Source organism: Cavia porcellus, unplaced genomic scaffold, assembly GCF_034190915.1.
Source record: "Cavia porcellus strain 051 isolate PalLab524CR breed Dunkin Hartley unplaced genomic scaffold, mCavPor4.1 scaffold_20, whole genome shotgun sequence".
In the NCBI taxonomy this organism is placed as follows: Eukaryota; Metazoa; Chordata; class Mammalia; order Rodentia; family Caviidae; genus Cavia; species Cavia porcellus.
The window spans coordinates 25,614,406-25,633,956 of record NW_026947503.1 but is presented as its reverse complement, the minus strand read 5'-3'; the positions used below and the strand labels follow the sequence as shown (position 1 = coordinate 25,633,956).

The following is a 19,551-nucleotide window of genomic DNA, read 5'->3' as shown; positions in this document are numbered from 1 at the left end:
GAAGAATCACCCCATTACTGTGGCCGTATTCTGAAGGGACTCACTGGGTCTAAACTCCTCGCAGTAGGATTTTACCTAGAAACACAACCTCCTTGCAGGAGGATTTTACCCAGAAACACAAGTATACTAAAGTACACTTAAGCAGATACTTTAGCAAGGTCCATATTTAGTCATAAGTAGTCTGAGAAGGCTTTTATGGAACAATCCAAAAAGATCTAGCAGGAAAATGAAAAGCAGAGAGTAACTACACAAGAATCATAAGATACTTTACCACAGTCCATATTTGGTCAAAAGTAGTAAGAGAAGCTTTTATGGAACAAGCATAAAAAGTCTTACAGTAAAACGAAAACCAGAGAGAAATTGCTTCAATCAAGTGGTATCAGGAGACACAAAGAATAAGGAGCTTTTGTGGACAAGCTTGAAGGCTTCCAGAGAAACAAAATGCAAAATTAACTTCTAAAATATGAGGTTGTTATCAGTCATGGCCTTATGTTTGCATTTTTCTTTTAGCAACCCTGAACATAATGTTGCTGTCTTACTAGGGGGATGGTTAATTTTCAGTTCCTAACTTATGTAATAAAAGAAATATTCCAGTGTAATGTTAAACAGTCACCTTCTGCTAGACCTACATATTATGAATGCTAGACGTCAGAAGCGACTGACTAAAGCCTGTGTTTGTAACTCTTATAACACTGATTATTATGACTTTCAAATTTTACAAGTCTGTAAGTGTAAAATTGCTTTAGAAAATGTCATTATAGATATTTTTAAAAATCTTAAGGGGAAAAAGTAAAACAAACATCTTTTTTAAAAAATCCAAGTAAATCCTTTGAAAGATCAAAATGTACTCAATTTATAAATTCGTAAATGTCCTTTTAAAATGGAAATGAATAGCTTGACAATTACTCTAAACATAGCTGAAGGTTTTATAGGCTTCACTCAGTTTTGAAAAAAGAAACAGTCTCAGAGCTCCCGATCCCTCTGCACAGCTGTGAGGAATATCCTGTTGTATGTTTACATATATTCAGGCTCTGGGAAGTTGATGATTAAAACTAGATGGGCTGGCTTCCAATTTGGGGTGGGCGGGCAGACAGGGGAAGGCAGGAGGAAAAAAAAGAGGTTTCTGGGAAGATGCATCACAAGGACTTGGCAATTAGAATTCCCTAGAGACTGCCTTTCTACTGAGACCAGAGAGATTTTTCTTTGACTCTAAGAAATATACATGCGTGATCCTTACATTTTGCAACTCTCCAAATAACTTAATTGGCTTTAACTAACGGGGTTCACTGATGGGAATAATATTATACACGATACATGGACAGCTTTATCCTAGCAGAGGGAACACATCATTCCACATTTCTTTTTTTTTTTTTTTTTGGTACCAGAAATTGAACTCAGAGCCTTGTGCTTTCCAGGCAAGCACTGTGCCAACTTTTTTTTCTCTTATTTTCCAGCACATCCCTCCTCCTTGCCCTAACTCATTAGCAAACGACTTCTAAGTGGTCAAGATTTTACAGAATTTGAATAGAACACAACTTCCTTGATGTACGCTGCCTGGCCAGTGCTGGCTGCTCAGTTTGGGCTGCTTTGAGGTCAGCCAGCTGCTTGCAATTCACAACATCAGAGTTGAAGATCCTTCATACAACCACTGTTGATCAGATTTAAATAATCTCTAAGAAGACCAAAAAGCAGACCTCAACATTCATCTGCTTCAAAAATAACTTGAGAACTTCTAAAACACAAGAAGAAGGACAAAAGAATTTCTACTTTTCCAAAGGCTCATCGGGATGATCTCAAGGCTGAGTAGTCAGGGCCTGGTTCCTCATCAAGGGCAGATATGATTTAAATCTTTATTCTTACAAATACAGGGGCTGCTTTGATCATATTTTTATTTTTGATCATATTTTCATTCTTGAGACCATTTCACTCACTTGAAGAGTTTTGTCAAACTACAAAGCAGTTAAAAATAAGAGAATAGACCCACTTATTTTAGAACTCTCAGGGTTGTTAGAGAAAAATCTCCAAATTCGTTATTTTTACAAGATGAATCCAGAGCTCGGAAAGGTTAGGGGAGCCAAGAGTGCTGAACCTGTATTTGGTCTCTCTGTACCTCAGTGTCCCTGTTTATAAAGTGGAAAGGAAGGAGGTAATTCCTCAGTTACTCAGCATCTCCTTGGTTATGGACCCTAGGGATGAAGAAGACATGGTGATGCTCTCACTCACTACATGTCATGGTACGATAGCTCCTAACAGAGCATCACTTTTCCCACAGGCTCACAATGGACATTTCTGGTACCCAAAATGTCATCCGATACAAGACTCTCATGTCTTCCAGTTTCCTGTCTTCATTATACCCTCAAAAGACGTAAGTGTGCCTACCTAGATAATTAGTCAGGGTCTCACAAGGGAGAGACACAGAGAGGAGAACACAGATATCATCATTGCTGATGCTCTTCATGTGACCCTAAAAGTATAGCCAAATCTAAAGATCTCTTGCTTGGCAAGTAAAGAATGGACAACACAGTCACACAGAAAATTCCTCAGTCACCTGTGGTATCTGGATCTTAAAGAAGCTTCAGATAGTGTGACTGTAATTTTCTTAAGAGAATGGATTCACTGTTCCCAATGAAGACTGGTTTGGACTAATTCTATTTTGTCTTTTCTGAAGGCAGAGGGGCTGGTAGGAGGCAGGGAGGTCTCTAGAAGTTTAAGTGACAGAGAAGTCACCATCCAGACAAAATTGCTCTACCAAAAACTGCAACAGAGATGACACAAGATTACAGAGAACACAGGCATGGATGAGATAATACTGAGTGGCCTGATGTTTAACAAAAGCACCAACATGCTTACTATGGTTGTTTGACACCGATGCCCTGCACATGGAGAGGGGTGATAGATGTGGTTTAACTAGTCTTTTTTAACTAGTCCTTTTTTGTTTCTATTCTTATAATATAGGGAAGGCCCATAGAGAATAAGAACTTTTAAAAAACTGAATATGCCATATAGAGGCTGCTATCAACGAAGCCCCAATAAGACAGTATACAAGAAACATTAAGTATTTAAGAGGCAGAAGAAGTGGCTCTGTCATGCACAAAGAGCCCATGATGACAGAACTACTGTCATTTCAACATAGTCTCTGGTTTCCCCCTGTTTTCTACAGAACAGTGGTATCAATAGAATCTGCCTGTTAAAAATGGAGAACTTACCCACAGAACAAACCCACTCCATGATGTGTATCTCTTGTGTACCCCAAACCCAATTCACCAAGAACTGAACTCCCCAACCAGGTTCAAAGATGGCTCCTCTCTTGCTGACGGCTACACCAGAAACATGAACTAGAACCTTTACCTCTTTTTCTTCCATGCTGCACCCCACTTCCATCTCCAATCATTGCTAAGATCCACTGTTTTTACCTGCAGAATACCTTGGCTCTAATGGGTAACCTCTGTCTCCACTGCCATCCACTTAGTTCAAATTATCATCTTCCCTCCCTTGACCCTTGCAATAGCTTCCTAAGTGATGTCTCCATTTTGAACCTAAATACTTTCAACTCAGAGTAGCCAGTTAGATCCTGGGTCGCACTTACACCCAGCTGCAAAGCTGTTGAGTAGCTGTAAAAACAACCACTTCATCTCCACAGCTCCGAGGCCCGGGTCTGCTCTGACAGCTGCTTCCGCTCACTTGTCCTCCTCAGCTTCCCTCAAGCAGAAGACCTTTCTGTCCTCACAGCTTCACCATAATTGCTTTCTCACCTGAAACATGCTTCCTTGGGATCATTCCTTCTTATCTTTGGCTTCTGGGCTGCAGTGTCATTTCCTGAGGGTAATCTGATAACATCAAGTAAAGATTCTCCCAAAACTCTCTCCTTGTACTCATGTGAGTGGAGCCTTTGTTTGTGGGATTATGAGCATGCTGCACCTGCGATGCTGGACACTGCCCAAGGAGGGGCCGTGTTGGACTTGCTCATGGTAGCTCAGTAGTAGGAAAGGGCCGAAGCTTGCTGTGTAAATGATGTGAGCGGGATGTGAGTGGGAGGAGTTGCTGCCTGAGTGGATAAGTGACTGAGGATAGCTGGAGTGGGGAGTAAGAAATAGGGGGCCAGAGAAGGGAATTGCTAACTCACTTTAGGGTATTCAAGAAGTTCCTCAAGAAAGGGCTATATTGGAAGGTGCTCCTGAAGAATGATTTGGGACTTCCCAGGCTTAGATGAGATTAAAAGTCCTGGTTGGTGTGGGTGCACTAATATTTGTTCCATATATATTTATGATTATTTCTTCCTCTTGGATTGTTCTCTTGACCAGGATGTAGTGACCTTTATCTCTCTTAATCAGTCTTGGCTTAAAATTTACTTTATCTGCAAATAGAATAGCAACCCCTGCTTTTTTTCTGAATTCCTGTTGCATGGAATAGTATTTTCCATCCTTTAACTTTCAGTCTATAAATTTCTTTATTAAATGTGTTTCCTGAATACTGCATATTGTTGGATCTTGCTTCTTGATCCATTCTGCTAGTCTGTGTCTTTTGACTGGTGAATTGATTTATCTTTGTCATGTTATTTTCCTATTATTGGCTCCCCCTTCTTTTTTTTCTTTTTCCTTTCCTCTAATTGTTTGCCTTTCCTGGTGGATTTCTTCTGTTGAAGTTTATGAAGTTGTAGTCCTTATTATCCCTTACTTCTCCATCGATTTTGAAAGATAGTTTTGCGGGATACATCAATCTGGGTTGAAAGTTGTTTTCCTTTAGAACTGGGAGTACTTCACTCTAAGCTCTCCTTGATTTGAGAGTTTGTGCTGAGAAGTCAGCTGTAATGCTGATAGGCTTTCTTTCATAAGTGATTTGTTTCTTTTCTCTAACAGCTTTTAAAATTCTATTCTTTGTTGAATTTCTGGAATCTTGATTATGATATGCCTGGATGTAGATTTTTCTGATCACAGCTAATTGAAGTTCTATATGCCTCACTTATTTGTATGTAAAGTTCTTTTTTTCTACCAGGAAAGTTTTCTGTTGTGATGTCTGTGAACATGTTTTTAATGTCATTTGTGGTATCTTCTGATTGTTCATCGCCTCCAATTAATCTAAGTCATTCTTTTTTTCACCTAGAAGCTGCTGGATTGATTTCTCATGTTCCCTTGCTAATTTTGAGAAATCTTTCTTTTCCTAGTCACTAACTGCAAGCCTGTCTTCAATATCTGAGATCCTTTCCTCACTTTGGCCTAATCTGTTTCAAATTTATTTTCAGTGGAGTTTTTATTCTCCTGGATATCTGCTTGAATCTGTTTTATGGATTCCATTTCCATAATTTTCTTAAGCTCATCTATTTTTTTGTCTGTGTCTGCTCTAGCATCACTAAGCATGATGTGTATTTTTGTCATCTTTGTAGTTATTTGAGAGATTATTTCTGATTTCATTTTTTCCAGAGCCTCATTCAATTGCTTGGTTACCACTGCAGAGATACCTGGTAGGGAGCTATCAGATTTTCCAGTCTCATTGCCCCTGTGTTTGCCTTTGATGAACTGGGTGTCTGAGGTTGTGTCTTGTTTAAGCATCTTCTTATTTCTTGTCTTTTTAGTTTAATTCCTGGAGTGACACTTGTTAGTTGCCTATGGTGGGTTGCTTTATTGGTGGTATTTAGGACACCCAAGTGATGATCAGTTCTCTCAGGTATCTTGCAGGTGTAGCTGGTTTTTGGGCTCTGAATCTGTTGGAAGATCTTACCTCCTCAGTTTGTTGAAGAGGAGAAGCTATTGCTCACCTGGCCTAGTCCCTGGGTCTTTGGCACCATGCCACAGTACTTTCTGTGACCCTTAGTCAGTCTCAGTCATGGATTATCAAGGCCAACAGTTATTTAGAACAATTACGTCAATTTTGGCTGTAGTGGTACCAAGAGCATCAAACACAGCCTATAAAACAGTAAACTGAGCCAACTCCTAATTTGCAACTTTTAACCAAATGAACTGAATTTGTAACCATATAACAGAATGCAAAACAATTGTATACTATATATAAGTCCATAATAAGTCAATTCTGTCCTCATGGGTTAAGATTCAAAATGGATTAAGGAGAAAACAAAGAAGTTGGAAAGGAGAAAGAGATTACAAGTAGATTGGAGAACAAAGATGGATCCCACCAACTTGGAGAAACTGACGCAGAAAACTGAGAGAAAAGAAAGCTGGGAGAGATAAAAGTATAACGGAACAAAACAGGGCTGCGGATTTAGCTCAGCGGCATAAGCGCCTGCCTTGCAAGCAGGGAGTCATGAGTTCAATCGCTGGTACTGATAAAAAGGAGAAAGACAAAAAAAAAAAACCATACACAAGGAGGTTAGGAACCACACTCATACTCAAGAAAAAAAAAAAAAAAAAGAAAAGAAAAAGAAAGAAAGCAATAAGAGAGAAAGAGAAATTAAAAAATGAATAAAACAAACAAACAAGAAAAGAAATGAAAAAAAAAAGTCCACTTCCAGGATTATCTCTGGATTCACTAGTAGCCTGTGGAGACAGCATCCCAAATCATGCCACTGTATCCCTGCAAGCCAGGAGTTGTTCATGGGTGGAGTAGTAGACAACCTTGGCAGGCCTGCCCTGAGACCAGACTCACTGGGCTCACCAGGGTCCAAGCAATTTCCACAGGTCTGTGCCTAGCTAGGATCTGCTGGAGGAAGCCGGAAGCCGGCAAAAGTTCTGGTTCTGGCCTTACTTTGACCCAACTTCAAGACGGCTCCCAGCTAATAGCACTCTCCAGTAAGAGGACAGAGTCCTCTGTACTCACCACCAGCCAGTAGAGTCCTCCACGTCCACTGCTCCCTTCCACTGCTGAGTCTCTCTGCAGAGGCCTCTGGGGTTGCCAGCCGCCACTGTCACTATGGCCACACGTCCCCATGTTCCAACACCTCCCCTCATGCAGTGAATCCGGCTCCTGGTGAAGGCACCACCAGCTACAGCCTTCTTCATTGAGGTTTTTCTTTTTACTCCTTCTATGGGCTTGATCCAGACTTCAGACTCTTCCTGGGTCCAACGGACCCACTTACTTCTTTCTTGTCTTCCTCACGATGGTATATTCCCGGTGCTAGACGGTATCTCTCAGAGAGGCTCTTTGTTCTGCTGCTTACTGCTTTGTCATCTTCCCGGAAGCCCCTATCTCTTGTCTGTTGACAAATCAAACTAAAGATACAACACTGAGAAAATATAGGCACTAGCTAGTTTTATCTTTGTATGCAAATATTTCATAGTTCAGAGTTACAAGAATGATCCAAGAGTTTCCAAGTTTCATTTGCAAAGCAATCCTTAGCCTGATTTTTGGCTCTATCAAAGCTTAACGTTTGCCCTTCCTGTGTATCTCAGTCACTCAAGCCAAATATGATCCAAGCTAAATCCACTTTCCAAATCTACTTAGTCTCAGCAACATCATCATCAATCAACATTAGAAGTCTGAGATGTTTCTCTTAGGTCTTCAAGTTGAATCCCCCATTAAAACCAAGATTCCACTTCTCTGGGGCAGCCCTGACCCCCACCCTCCTTACCTCAGCCCATCCTCCCAGCCCAAAGCCCAGAGTTCAGCCTTATGGAAGCTGCAGCAGCCTCCTAACCTCTGGTTGCTTAGGTCTTCTTCCCAACCCATTCTCTACCTTACAGTCTGGCTTATCACTCAAACCAGAAATCAAAGCTCGTCACTCTGCTGCTTAAGGTGTCTTTGAGAGGCTTCCCCCAGAGCCTCTACAGCTTGGCCCAGTCTGCCTCATGCCAGCACCCCACGTCCCTTCACCCCAGCCACTGTGGCCTCACAGCTCCTACAGTACAGCACTAAGCTCCCACCTTCCTCTGAGCCTCATGCATACTTTTCCCGTTGAATGGACCACTCATCCACGACTGGTGCCTTCTCACCCTTTGGGCCCTGATTTAAGCTCAGGATCCTCCATAGACCATCCAAAGGTACTTTTTTAAAGTTTGGTAAAATATACATAGCAAAATTTATCACTTTAACCATTTGAAGTGTACAATTCAGTGATATCTGGCATACTCACATATTAGCCATATTCACAAGTGGGATAGCCATCATCTTCCTAAATTGAACTTCTGTATTCATTTAGTACCTGTCCATTTGCCCCTCTCTAGCTGCTAGTAGCCACTGGTGAGCTTTCTGCCTCTATAATTTTGACTATTTTAGGTACTTACTTTAAGTGGGATCATGCAATATTTATCTTCTGTGCATGGCTTATTTCATTTAGCATAATGTCTTCAAAGGGTCACCTATATAGCATATACCAAAATTAACTTTAAGTCTGAATAGTAGTACCCCATTGCGAGGATGTACCACAGTTAGTTTATCCATTCATCTTGCAATAGAATTTTGTGTTCATCTCTACCGATTTTGAAGTAAGCCCTCCTTCCACTCTGAGTAATATATAAATCCTTCAAGGCACTTATCATGGATTATAATTTTAATATCAGTTTATTTCATTTCTCTTTTGCTCAGTTTTTTTTAATGTCAATTTCTCTCCCCAGTCTACCTCACTGTGTTTATCTCCTGTGCCTGGTATAGGACCTGGAACATAATGGTTAATAAATAATCATTAAATCACTGAATGAAAGAAAATCAGCAAGCCGCCAGAAAGGTACTAAGTCTTGAGATTTACTCAAAAACTCTGTGGAGTCTGTATTCAGTTGTGAAGGTGAACAAATTAACACATACACTAACACACAACGTTAGTTCTCTGGGGACAGAAATTCCCTTTGTAACATGTGGGTTAGTATGTCTGTAATATACACATTTCTATTGTTTGTGTGTGCACCTGTTTTTTTTAATTCTCCCAAAATGTTTTCTGTGCCAAAATAACAAGCAAGTTTGGCAATAAAAAGAAATTAAATATTCATACATATTTTCTGGCAAATAACATGCTGAATGAGAGAGACAAGATATACAAAACTCACATACTGGATAATTCCATACATAAAACATGTCATGGAAACCTATGGAGATAGAGAATAGATTAGGGATTGCCAGGAGAAATGGGGAGAAAGGAACACCCAAGGGGCCACTAAATGGTATAGAATTTCTTTTTGAGGTATGAATATGTTTTAAATAGATTGTGGTGATAGTTGCACCAACTTATAAGTATGCTAAATACTATTGGATCCCACATTTAAAAAGATGAACTAAATGGTTCATACATTATACCTCAATGAAGTTTGTGAGTATTTTTGGATTGTTTCCCTTTGTAATGTTTTATAGTATTTAGGCTTCCCAGGACTTTGTGCAGGCCAGGCAAGTGCTTTACCACTGAACTACATCCCCAGCCCAGCACAGTTGTTTTTTAAAAGCACACGGACATGGGGGTGATAGAAGGGGTCCTTCTTTTAACTATGGGGTTGCAGAGTTTGTTATTTCTATCATGCCAAGAAGAGGAGCAGATTGCGGGAGTAAGGGAACAGGAGTTTGTGAGTGGCCAGACCTCAAAGTTGCTGGAGCTGCAGCCTGCTCTAGAACCCGTGAATGACCTGCAGCTCTTTCTGTCTGCACTTCATGCAGACCACCGCCTTTCTCTAAGAGCACCCTTCTCCCCTGACCAAACTAGAAGACACACTGATGATACACAAATACCCTTCTCTGAGAAAAACCTTATATGCATGTTTCAGAAGAGCCTCTTGATAATCTGCCACCAGGCTTTTAAACACATTGAATTTATGGCATTCAGAAACTCACATTTCTTTCTGCAACACAAGACCTGCCAGGAAAGTTATCTTTGGTTCCTCTTTCCCATTTCCATACATCCAGTCGGTCCAGAAATCCTTTATAATTAAAAGTTACATTCACGTTTATAGCTATCTATCATTATCTATCTATCAGATCCCTATTTCTGTCTCTGTCTATCTATCTCTCCATCTCTCTGATGACATCAATCTTCATGTCAGGTGGAAGCTTCCACGGTGGTTTGCCTGGCCTAGCAGCTACCTGGCCTCCCTGTGTGGAATCCTCATCCTAACCTGTCCTGGACAGCAAAGGGCCCAAGTCAGACCATACCTCTCCAGTAAGCAACATCCCACACTGCCTCTCATCTCACACAAAGCCAAGTATTTATGCTCCTAGGGAGGCCCTGCAAATCACACCCTACACTTTGCTCTATTTTCTCTTCATTCTTTCCTTTCCTAGTCACTCATCTGAGGCCCAGCCCTAACCATTCATCAGACAAGACAGGCGCTCCTACCTTAGGCCCTCTGTGCCAATCTATCCAGTCCCCTCTGCCTGGAGTGCCCTTTCCCAAAACTTTCTGAGCCATATTTTCTCCTCTAGTCTTTGCTCAAGTGTCAGCTGCTTAGCAAGGCACCAATGACCAACCACTCTGTTTATAATGACAGTTTATTCCCTTGTGACTTTTTAAAATTTATTACATATAATTAGCATCTTCTATGTGTCCCCTTGTCTTGAATGTGAGCTCCTGAAAGGAAGTCTCGTTTCTACTCTGGTCAGGGACCTATTGCCAAGAATCCAGCACACAGGTTGTGCTCCTTGCCTATCCCTGAGCCACCTGATAAGCTGCCTATATCAGTAAGGCTTTGGTTTGTCCTTTGGACTTTGTAAAGGTTAAGAGGAGTTCCCACTCCATGGGACAACACAGGAGACAGACGTTCCATAGAACTTCTTTGGCCATTCAAGCCAGAACTCAGGAAATGCGCCTAACCCATCACTACGACTAGAGAGTCAGAACAAATGTTCTTGTGGATTAAATAGTCTTGGTCCAAGTGACTTCAAACATCCAGGACAAGTTAAATCCTACTTATGTCACTATTAACATAGCCTGAGGTTCTCATATTGCCCTTTCAGGATCTTTTCATTTCTCTGAGGTGAGGGGAAGCATAATAGATATATAAAATTATTAACAATCTTAAATTGAGCTAAACAAAAATCAAGACTCCTAGAGATTAGCCATGTCGGCTTCAATATCCCTTTTATGGCTGTGATTAGCATAAAATGGGTAAGTGGAAAAATACCCAGGGATGTGGTATTTTGGATTGAAGCTTTTTGTAGAGTTTTGTTTTGTTTTTAAAAGAAAACCTTATATTTTAAATATAAAAACTCTTATTTGGCTAATTTTCAGGGCACAGTACAAGCTCATATGAGACAGTAAACTGGGCACCGTAGTATAAGCCTATAATTTCAGCTACTTGGGAGGCTGAGATAGGAGAATCACAAGTTCAAGGTCAGCATGGGCGATAAGGAAAAAATCCATTTTAGAGGGAAAAAAAGAAACCCAAAACAGGAGAAGAAAATACAGATTAAGATTCTTAAATGCGGGGGCTGGGGATTTAGCTCAGCAGTGTAAGCACCTGCCTTGTAAGCAGGCAGTCCTGAGTTCAATCCCCGGTACCGATAAAAAGGAAAAAGACAAAAAAAAAAAAAAAAAAAAAAAGATTCTTAAATGCAACAGACCAGTATCTACTTATTACATAAGTCTCCTGGTATTTATGCTGCCACACATATCAGCACATTCTCAAGGAGAAGTTGCAGCTGGTAGCTATGCCATGATGCAGTCTGCAACTGGCCTTTTACCTTGAAGCATATTTTGAAAGCCATAGATCCTATCTTATGATGGAAAACAATCTGACACTTAGCTACTCAATTTTTAAAAAAGTTTTTTTTTTAATTCAAATCAATTTTAGAAATTAAAGATTTTTCTTCTCTGTTCTGGAATCACCTCCAGCAGGCTGTTACGGGATGTAGAGACTGCTAGGTGATGGGACCACATGTGCCAGGCCATTTGGAATGACAAATGACCACAGCTTCCTAACAGCGGCTCCAAGTAAAAAGAAGAAATACGTGGGTGCCTCTAACGTGTCTTCCACACAACTGTCCTCTCCACAATCCCACAGTGCTTCTTTCCAAGTGGCTACAGAAGGAAAGCATGGGTTAACTACTACATGTTTCTACCCACAGAATTTACCAAAAATAGATTTTACCACGCTGAAAAACTCATATGAATAAAGAGATCCTTAAACACCTAGGTCCATCATAGCCTTATGAACATCTAAGGATGGATACAGCCTAAATGAATATCATGCCCTGAGTAAAATGTGGGACACGAGTAACAATACAGTACTATTCACCTTTACAGTGGAAGGAAAATTCTGACACATGCTACAATGGAAGAACCTTGAGGCAGTATGAAAAAACAAATATTACACAATTGTACTCAACATGAGGTACGACTGCATTGGAATTCCCAGGCACAAAAAGCAGAATTGAGGTCATCAGGGACTGTGAAATAGGCAAAAATGAACGTAGTTTCTTACAGGTACAGAGTTTCAGTGTGGAATGATGATACATTTTATGGATGGACACCAGTGTTGGTTGTACAACAGTATGAAAAAGCTAACTACTGCTTCGAAATGGTAAAAATGTTAAATCTCATGTTATGTATACTAACCACAATTTTTTAATCATGTATTTTTTTTAACACTAGCGGGGTACTCCACCAGAGAGCTAATTCCTAGCCCTTTGTTCTTGGTTTATTTGTTACATTGTTTCATCTCAGGGTCTCACTAAGTTGCCAAGGTGGGCCTTGAACTTGTAATCTTCCTGCTTCGGCCACCCAAGTAGCTAGCATTTCTGGTGTACACCACCACATCCATGTTAATCACAATTGTTTTAAACTCCCAGGACAAATTTCTGCGGCAAGAAGATGAGATCATGAGGGACCACTTCTCCTCCCAAAGTTATTCAATATCAAGCACAGAACAAAGACTTTTCACTTAATTCTCTTATCTATGGTCTGATGCAGCACCCCCCCAACAGTTTCCTTGTTAAATAAAAATTCTTGAGATTTATTTAGCAGCAGATGGTGCCTACCTAAAAGGACTCACACCCATTGTATTTTCCAGTGTAAAAACAGAGCCACTATTTTCCAGGGCTAACTGTACAAAACCTGACCCATCTACCCAAATACTTAAACCAGCCAAGTCACACGTTTATCTATTTTCCCATGGAGAATGGGAGAATTTCTTTTGGACCCACAGGTGATGTACAGAGCTCTCAAAAAAATCACCTCAGTAGTTCAGTGTGTCCCGAGAAGATAAAGATTTGTGTAAAGGCACACTATAAAATAGTGTGTCCCATGAAGGGGAGCCTCCCACCGGGCCAGAATGGACTATGGAACACAGGGAGGAGTGTGTGGTGCTCTGCAGTTCCGGTGCAGATTTTCTAGCTCAACTTAATTTGGGTAAAGGTTAGAAACTGATTTTAAACACAAACTACCCTAAATCAAACAAACCTCAACTTTAGTGAGCAAAAGTCACTCAGCAAGAAGTAAAGCCATAAACCAACAGTCCTGTAAGTAAAGACCAAAACTACTAGCCAAAGGTCAGGTTCCGGCACACAATGAATGCAAAAGTGCCTGGCTTCTCAATCACGAAAGTGGGAAGAAGTTGGCCTTCTGCACCGAAGGAAGAGCACTCTGTGACACCCCCAAATCCACCCCAGCCTGGTCCTGTCCCCTGACTGACACCTTCTACACTTGCAGGCCCATTTGTGACCCATTAAATGCAAATGTACTACACTGATAAGGAAAATAGGTCCTCCAGGCTAAGAAGGATCCCAGTAGTAATTAAGTGCCCATGGCTACCAACCAACCTGAAAAGAGTCAATATCAATGGCAGCAGGAGTCAAAATACTGCTCTACTTGCATATCAAAGAAGAAAGAATAACAGAAGCCTTCAGTAAACCTTCCAGGGCTCGGTGAAGCAGGGAGGTTAATCCACCACTTGGTGGGAAGATGAAAGATGACTGACTGACTGACTGACTGACTGAATGAATGACATCAAGGCTCTACAATGAAGAAAACATGTAGAGTATTGATGCTGTGCAAAAGGCACCAAATTCAGACACAAAACCACTATGTTTTAAATGGAGAATAGTGTTTTAAAAATAATAACACAGGAGTATGGAGAATGAGGGAAAGGAGACAGGCAGTGAGGGCTAGAGGGCTAGAGGAGGAGGCTAGAGGAGTCTTCAGCATGTGTGAGAGCAGGTAGCACCCAGCTGAGGGTGCAGCCTGGGTCTCTCATGGCTGGGACTGAGCCCATCCTTCTGCAAGGTAAGAGGTCACTGAGCTCCCTGGTTGTCCCAGCCACTGGCCAACACTCCAGATCAACAGCATAAATTTGAAGGCTTAGAACTTTGCCCCTACTCTGGGAATCTTTTTTTTCCATTCCGTGCAAGGTGAAAATGGGCACCAATGTTTGCTAAGCAAATACTAACATGTTCAGTGACTGCTATTTCCTCCATAGCCTAGGAGAAAGGCAATGTCTGGTGAGAGGTACTTGCTGAGCACTAAACGACACACTATGACAGTAATGACCACTTTTCATTGATTCCTGTACTCCCTCCTTTATCCAAAGTATGGACAGCATGTGGAACTCATCACATCCACCTTGAGGTAGGCCTCTTATTAGCCACTTACAGATGGGGAAATTGAGGCACCAGAGAGATTAGGTAACTTGTCCTACGTTATACAGTTGAGAAGAAGCAGGGCATGGAATACAATGTGGATTAAAAAATACTAGGCTAGCTGGATCTGTTCAGCTTCTGGACTGCTCAAGGGAAACCAGTAATAAAACAATTCCACTGTGGATGGTTTTGGTGACAGTTTATTTAAAAGTGTAATGCATTTAGAAGTATCAGGAACAGTATTAAATCTGTTCTGAAATAATCTGATAATAAAGGGTTTTTTTTCCCCCCCAGGAATTAAAAATGAGAGTTCTGGGAATGCAGTTTATAGTAAGGGGCTTGCCTAGTATATACACATATACAAGACCCTGGGTTCAATCCCCAGGACCATAAAAAAGAGACAGAGACATGAGAAACATATGTGCATTTATACATACATACACACACACACACACACACACACATATATATATATATATATATACATACACTGTGTTTACGTATACATATTTGTACTTTTTACAGTGTACTTTTTTTCTAGATATTCCTCCATAAAACTAGATCTTAAAGTGACCTAAGACCTCAAAAAATCTTAGATTAGGTATTATTTTTAGCTAGGCACAGGGATGAAGATCCAGGAATAACTTGGTTAACAAAATAAACAACATAAGCTACCTTCTTTTGGTGTTAGACTCTCCTGGCAACAAATTAATTTTATTTAATAAGTAAAAAAAGACCTCCTGGCATAAATGCAATTAATCTAATAGAATAATGAAAAAAAAAACAGGTTTAAAAACTCACTATACCTAAAGACACCATAAAGAAAAACTTTCCAAGAGACTAATCTAGAAGCAAATACTAAAATCAAGTACTTAAGGATCTTTAAAGTTTCTTATTGGGACATGAATGGACCCAATAAAACATGTCCTGGCTCTGAAAGAGTGAGCTCCTTCTTAAGCCCACAGCTGTCTTTTACAGCTGTCTAAATGTCTAAAAAAAAAAAAAAAAAAAACAAAGAATTTTGGCAACCAGTAAAATTAAACTTCTATAAGGATCACCTGCATTCCACAAACACTACTGACAAAATAAAGCAGAATTTAAATAGTAAGACACTGAACTATGCCAATGTTCCCCCTTAGCAAACGAGGCTCGGCTTCAACTGCCCACACATTTCTATCTACCTGTCTACCTACAGATAGATAGATAGATAGGTAGACACACACATAAATCCTAGGCATGATACTTCCCCCCCCCAATCTGTCTAATAAAGAAATACAAAAGTAACAAGTAACATTCAAACACTTACTATGTATTAAGGACATTCACATATTGCCTCAACAAACCCAAAGAAGTTGATAACACCCCCCCCAACAGATGAGCAAACAGGTTTAGAAAATTTAAATCCCTCTAGGTTATTCAAACAACTGAAATCTGTAAGAATCTACAACCATCTGTTTTCCATTACTCTTTGCTAAGCAAGAGGAAAAAAGGAGGAAGAATGGATGAAAGGAAAGGCAAACAGAAAAAAGAGGTAGAAACATTTCACAAGAGCTTTGGTATTGCACTTTGTTAGCATTAAGATCTCAAATCCTAAACACAAAACCAGTGCTGAATTTCTGGGAACACTTGTTATTAAACTATTTGCTTTACCAAATTATTATTTTAAGGCCTTAGTTTAAAAAAAAACCTAAAAACCAAAAAAACTAATTCTAGCACTAGCAAGTAGTAACAAGTTAGCACAACTGCATATTGTCCTTAAAACTTAGAAAAGCTCAAATTGACCAGGACTGAGCTTACACAGGTGGCATCCGTGTTCGCTCCATTAAGAAAGCCACAGGAGTCGTTTGCCCCTTAGTAACGAAGAGCCACTAGTAATTATCAAAGCACCGCCACTAGGAAATGATACACGAACACAGCAGTTGAGGTTCCTTACCAAAATTAGAACAAGGAAATCTTCACTACACAATGAAAATCATTAGAAGGCTACAGAGAAGTAATTGCAGGCGAGTGACTTCTCCCCAGAAGTTAATCAGCTAATAACCATTCATCATCTTTTGTGCAGCACAGAATGTGCATTATAATAGGGCTAATAAGATCTTCAACAACAGTCCCAGAACGAATGAATGACATTTTAGGCCTAACACAAGAGTACTCCTCAGATCATGAAAATTAGCCCATCTACTTCACTTTTTGTGTGGTTTTGTCTTTTTCTGTGTGGTCCCATTTGCTATCCGTGGAGACTTTGCTACACTCCCTTGTAGCCTCCGTTCCTAAAAGCAGTTCGCCTCCGTCAGCAACCTCCTGTGTGCCGGGTGACACTACCAGCATGTCATTAGCGTCGTCTGGTTTACTTCTCCACGAGTGGGGGGCAGCATTTTGACGGCAAAACAACCAGGAAGATGGAGCCAAACTTTTCCCACACCAGCAGGCCTGGCAGTTTCTGGAGAGTCCAGAGCTACCCTAGATGGGCAGAGACAGCCAGGGGCGGTGCGTTGCAGGCCCCGGACGTCGGACCGGCCGAGGGGACTCGCTGGGTGGAAAGGTGGCCCGGGTCCCCATCCCTTTCCCGCGTCAACCTCCCTGATCCGCGCTCGCATCTGCACTGCTGCCCTCTCCACTGTAGAGCAGCCTGGGCGCAGAGCCTCCCGGGCGGGGGCCACAGGCACCCACTGCCCTCGGAGAAGTTGGTCCTACACTTCGCGACTTTCCTTTCACTTTGGGTGGAGGGACAACGTGGAAGAAGTGGACAGTTAAAGCACTGCCATCCCACGCAATACCTCCCTCCCGCGTTAAGTTGCCCTCCACGCACTCGCTGGGAGGAGACAGCGCCGCCGTCGAACTGGGGCGAGAAGGGACCCTGCTGTCCCTTCTCCCGACTGCTGCCCCACACCGTCTTAGAGGGCACAGAGGGTAGGTGGGAGGGGGCCGCCTGGCCTTGCACCTGGAATATGGAGACGTGATCTCCCCGCTCCACCCATCCCCCAGGTGCGCCCCCTTCCATACACTTGGCCTTAAGGTCATTTTCGGAAATGGCACCGATCCCCAGAGCTGACCCCAGCAGGTCCGGCCGCGGGACACTCCAGAGGGTGTGGTGGCCGCGACGCGACGGTGAGCGGCACCCTCCGAGGGCGCCCCAAGCGCGGGCTGAACCTTCCGAGCTTAACCCCGGAAAAGTCCGTCGCAAACCGGCGAAAACCTCGACACCTCCGGCGAGCTCCGGCCCCCGAGTGGGGAACGCCCCGCGGACCCGCTCGCAGCGCTGCCCCCGGCCGGCGGTGCCCCCGGTCTCCAAGGGCGCGGCGCTCCCGGCTCCCACCCCGACCCCCCGGAAGGCTTGGGGGGCGGAGGGCGCGCCCGCGGCTGCCGCCCCCTCCCGGATCCCTGGGTGCGGGCGCCGCGCCCCTCTTACCTAGCGCTCGCAGGGCCCCGGCTGGGGCATCCGCCCGGCGCGCCCCTCCGAGCCTCGCCGCGCACCTGCCGCCGCCGCCGGGCCGGCCCTCCGCCGCGCTAGCGCTTCATGGCGCGCTCGGCTGGCCCGGGGCCCCGAGAGCGTGTCCAGTGGGCTGCGACTCCACCGGCGCTCGGCTCGCCAATGGTTCCCCGCTTCCCCGCCCCGCGAGCGAGCGCCCCTCCTCGGCGGCCGCCCCTTTCCCTGCGCTCCGCCCGACCGGCCGAACTGGTTTGGCCGCTCCGGGAAGGAGTCTCTGGGCTGCCTCCCGCAGCCGCAGCCCGGCGCTGCTGGGGTGAAGCTGGAGCTGGGGTTCGGGGCGGGCCCGGCTCTCTGCCCTCCCCTTGTCCCTCCCGGGGTCGGAGAGAGGCTGGATGGCGAGCCCCCGTGTTGGGCAGTGCGGCCCAGGGCTACTCCAGCACCCTCCCGGCGCCCTGGCGGCGGGTGGACACCCCGTTGGTGCCCCGAGGAGCCTTCCCGATTGGTCCAGCCTGGATCCGGGGCTCCCCGGCACTCCAGCACCCTGCCCCACTAGCCCCGTGTCACTTTCCCGCCCTCTGCCGGTTTGGCCACAGCCCGGGGTCAGTGACCGGGCCAGTTCGGAAAGCTGGCTTGGCAGCGGCCATCAGAGACCTGTGCTCCCTCTGTAAGGGGAGCTATGCGCTGTCCATGCCAAGTCACGTTTTGGGACCGGTCACCAGAGGTTCGCTGTGCGGAGCGTGAGGGTGGAGACCGATGGCCAAAAGGTCTGGAGAAATTTACCCTGTAATTGCATCAAGGCTGCACTGAGGCCAAGTTGCTTGTGTTTAGAGGTTTGGGGCCAAAAGGAGTAAAGATGCTGTATGTGAACTCCACGGTGTAGTTTGGGCATTTTGGGCCGCGTGCTGGTGTCGGCAGCTTGTACTGTGTAAGCACACTGCTTACCCGGCTAACTGTCCATTCCGAAGGCTCTTAGTGCAAGCTGCTGGTGTCAGAATGGAGAAAAAAGTCTTCAAGAGTTTGCAAAAGGGCAGAGAGAGTGTAGTGTTCCAACGGTAGAGCCCTTGCCTAGCACTTTCAAAGTTCTGGGTTCCACCCTCAGTGTGTGTGTGTGTGTGTGTGTGTGTGTGCACAATGTTGTGAGGGGGAGAGGACTCCTGGGTAAATATCAGTTACCTGTACCTTAAAGAGGCTGATTCATTGCCTTGAAAGTTCAGACTGGTGAGTAGCGTCACCAGGAAGGCTTCATACAGGCAGTGGGATTGGTTCTCAAAGACACAATTTTAGGGATGGGAGTTATGTAGAGGGTGACTTGAAGGATGACCCACTGACTAATCTTGTACATAACATACTCAGATACTGCTAAATTCAGTGTTATCCTGGGGTTCTTTTTTCATCAATCACACTTGGTCTTTGATTAAGTAGTGCTGATCAGTTATTTTATCCCTATAGGCCTCAGTTTCCACTTCTGTAAAATGAAGACAGACTAGGTGATCTCAATAAATTCCTTTTAGCACTTTTAGAATCTAACAGAGGACTTGTGTAGTGACAGTGGGGTGGGGGTCTGCTGCAGTGTGCTGGTGATATGTGAGACTAGTGGGGAAAACCTCGGTGCAGAGTGCTCCAATGCAAGGCTAAGGAGTTTAAACTTATTTGATGTACATGTACACAATGATGTGGTCAAGGTT

General features: G+C 43.4%; 1 protein-coding gene across 2 annotated transcripts in view; it reads right to left on the bottom strand.

Annotated features, from left to right (window-relative positions):
- Nucleotides 1-18,108, bottom strand: part of Atp8b1 (ATPase phospholipid transporting 8B1) — a 126,784-nt gene extending 108,676 nt beyond the window's left edge. The window contains exon 1 of one of the 2 annotated variants that reach the window (XM_063231563.1): nt 17,846-18,108. Coding sequence is in view for 1 of the 2 variants with exons in the window: in XM_063231562.1 (XP_063087632.1) it covers nt 6,769-6,879 (111 nt within the window). In the remaining variant the exon portion in view is untranslated. Of the gene's footprint in view, nt 1-6,768; nt 7,161-17,845 lie in introns of those variants that run through there. The other variant, XM_063231562.1, reaches the window with a different exon arrangement.
- Between the last annotated feature and the right edge of the window lie 1,443 nt (nt 18,109-19,551).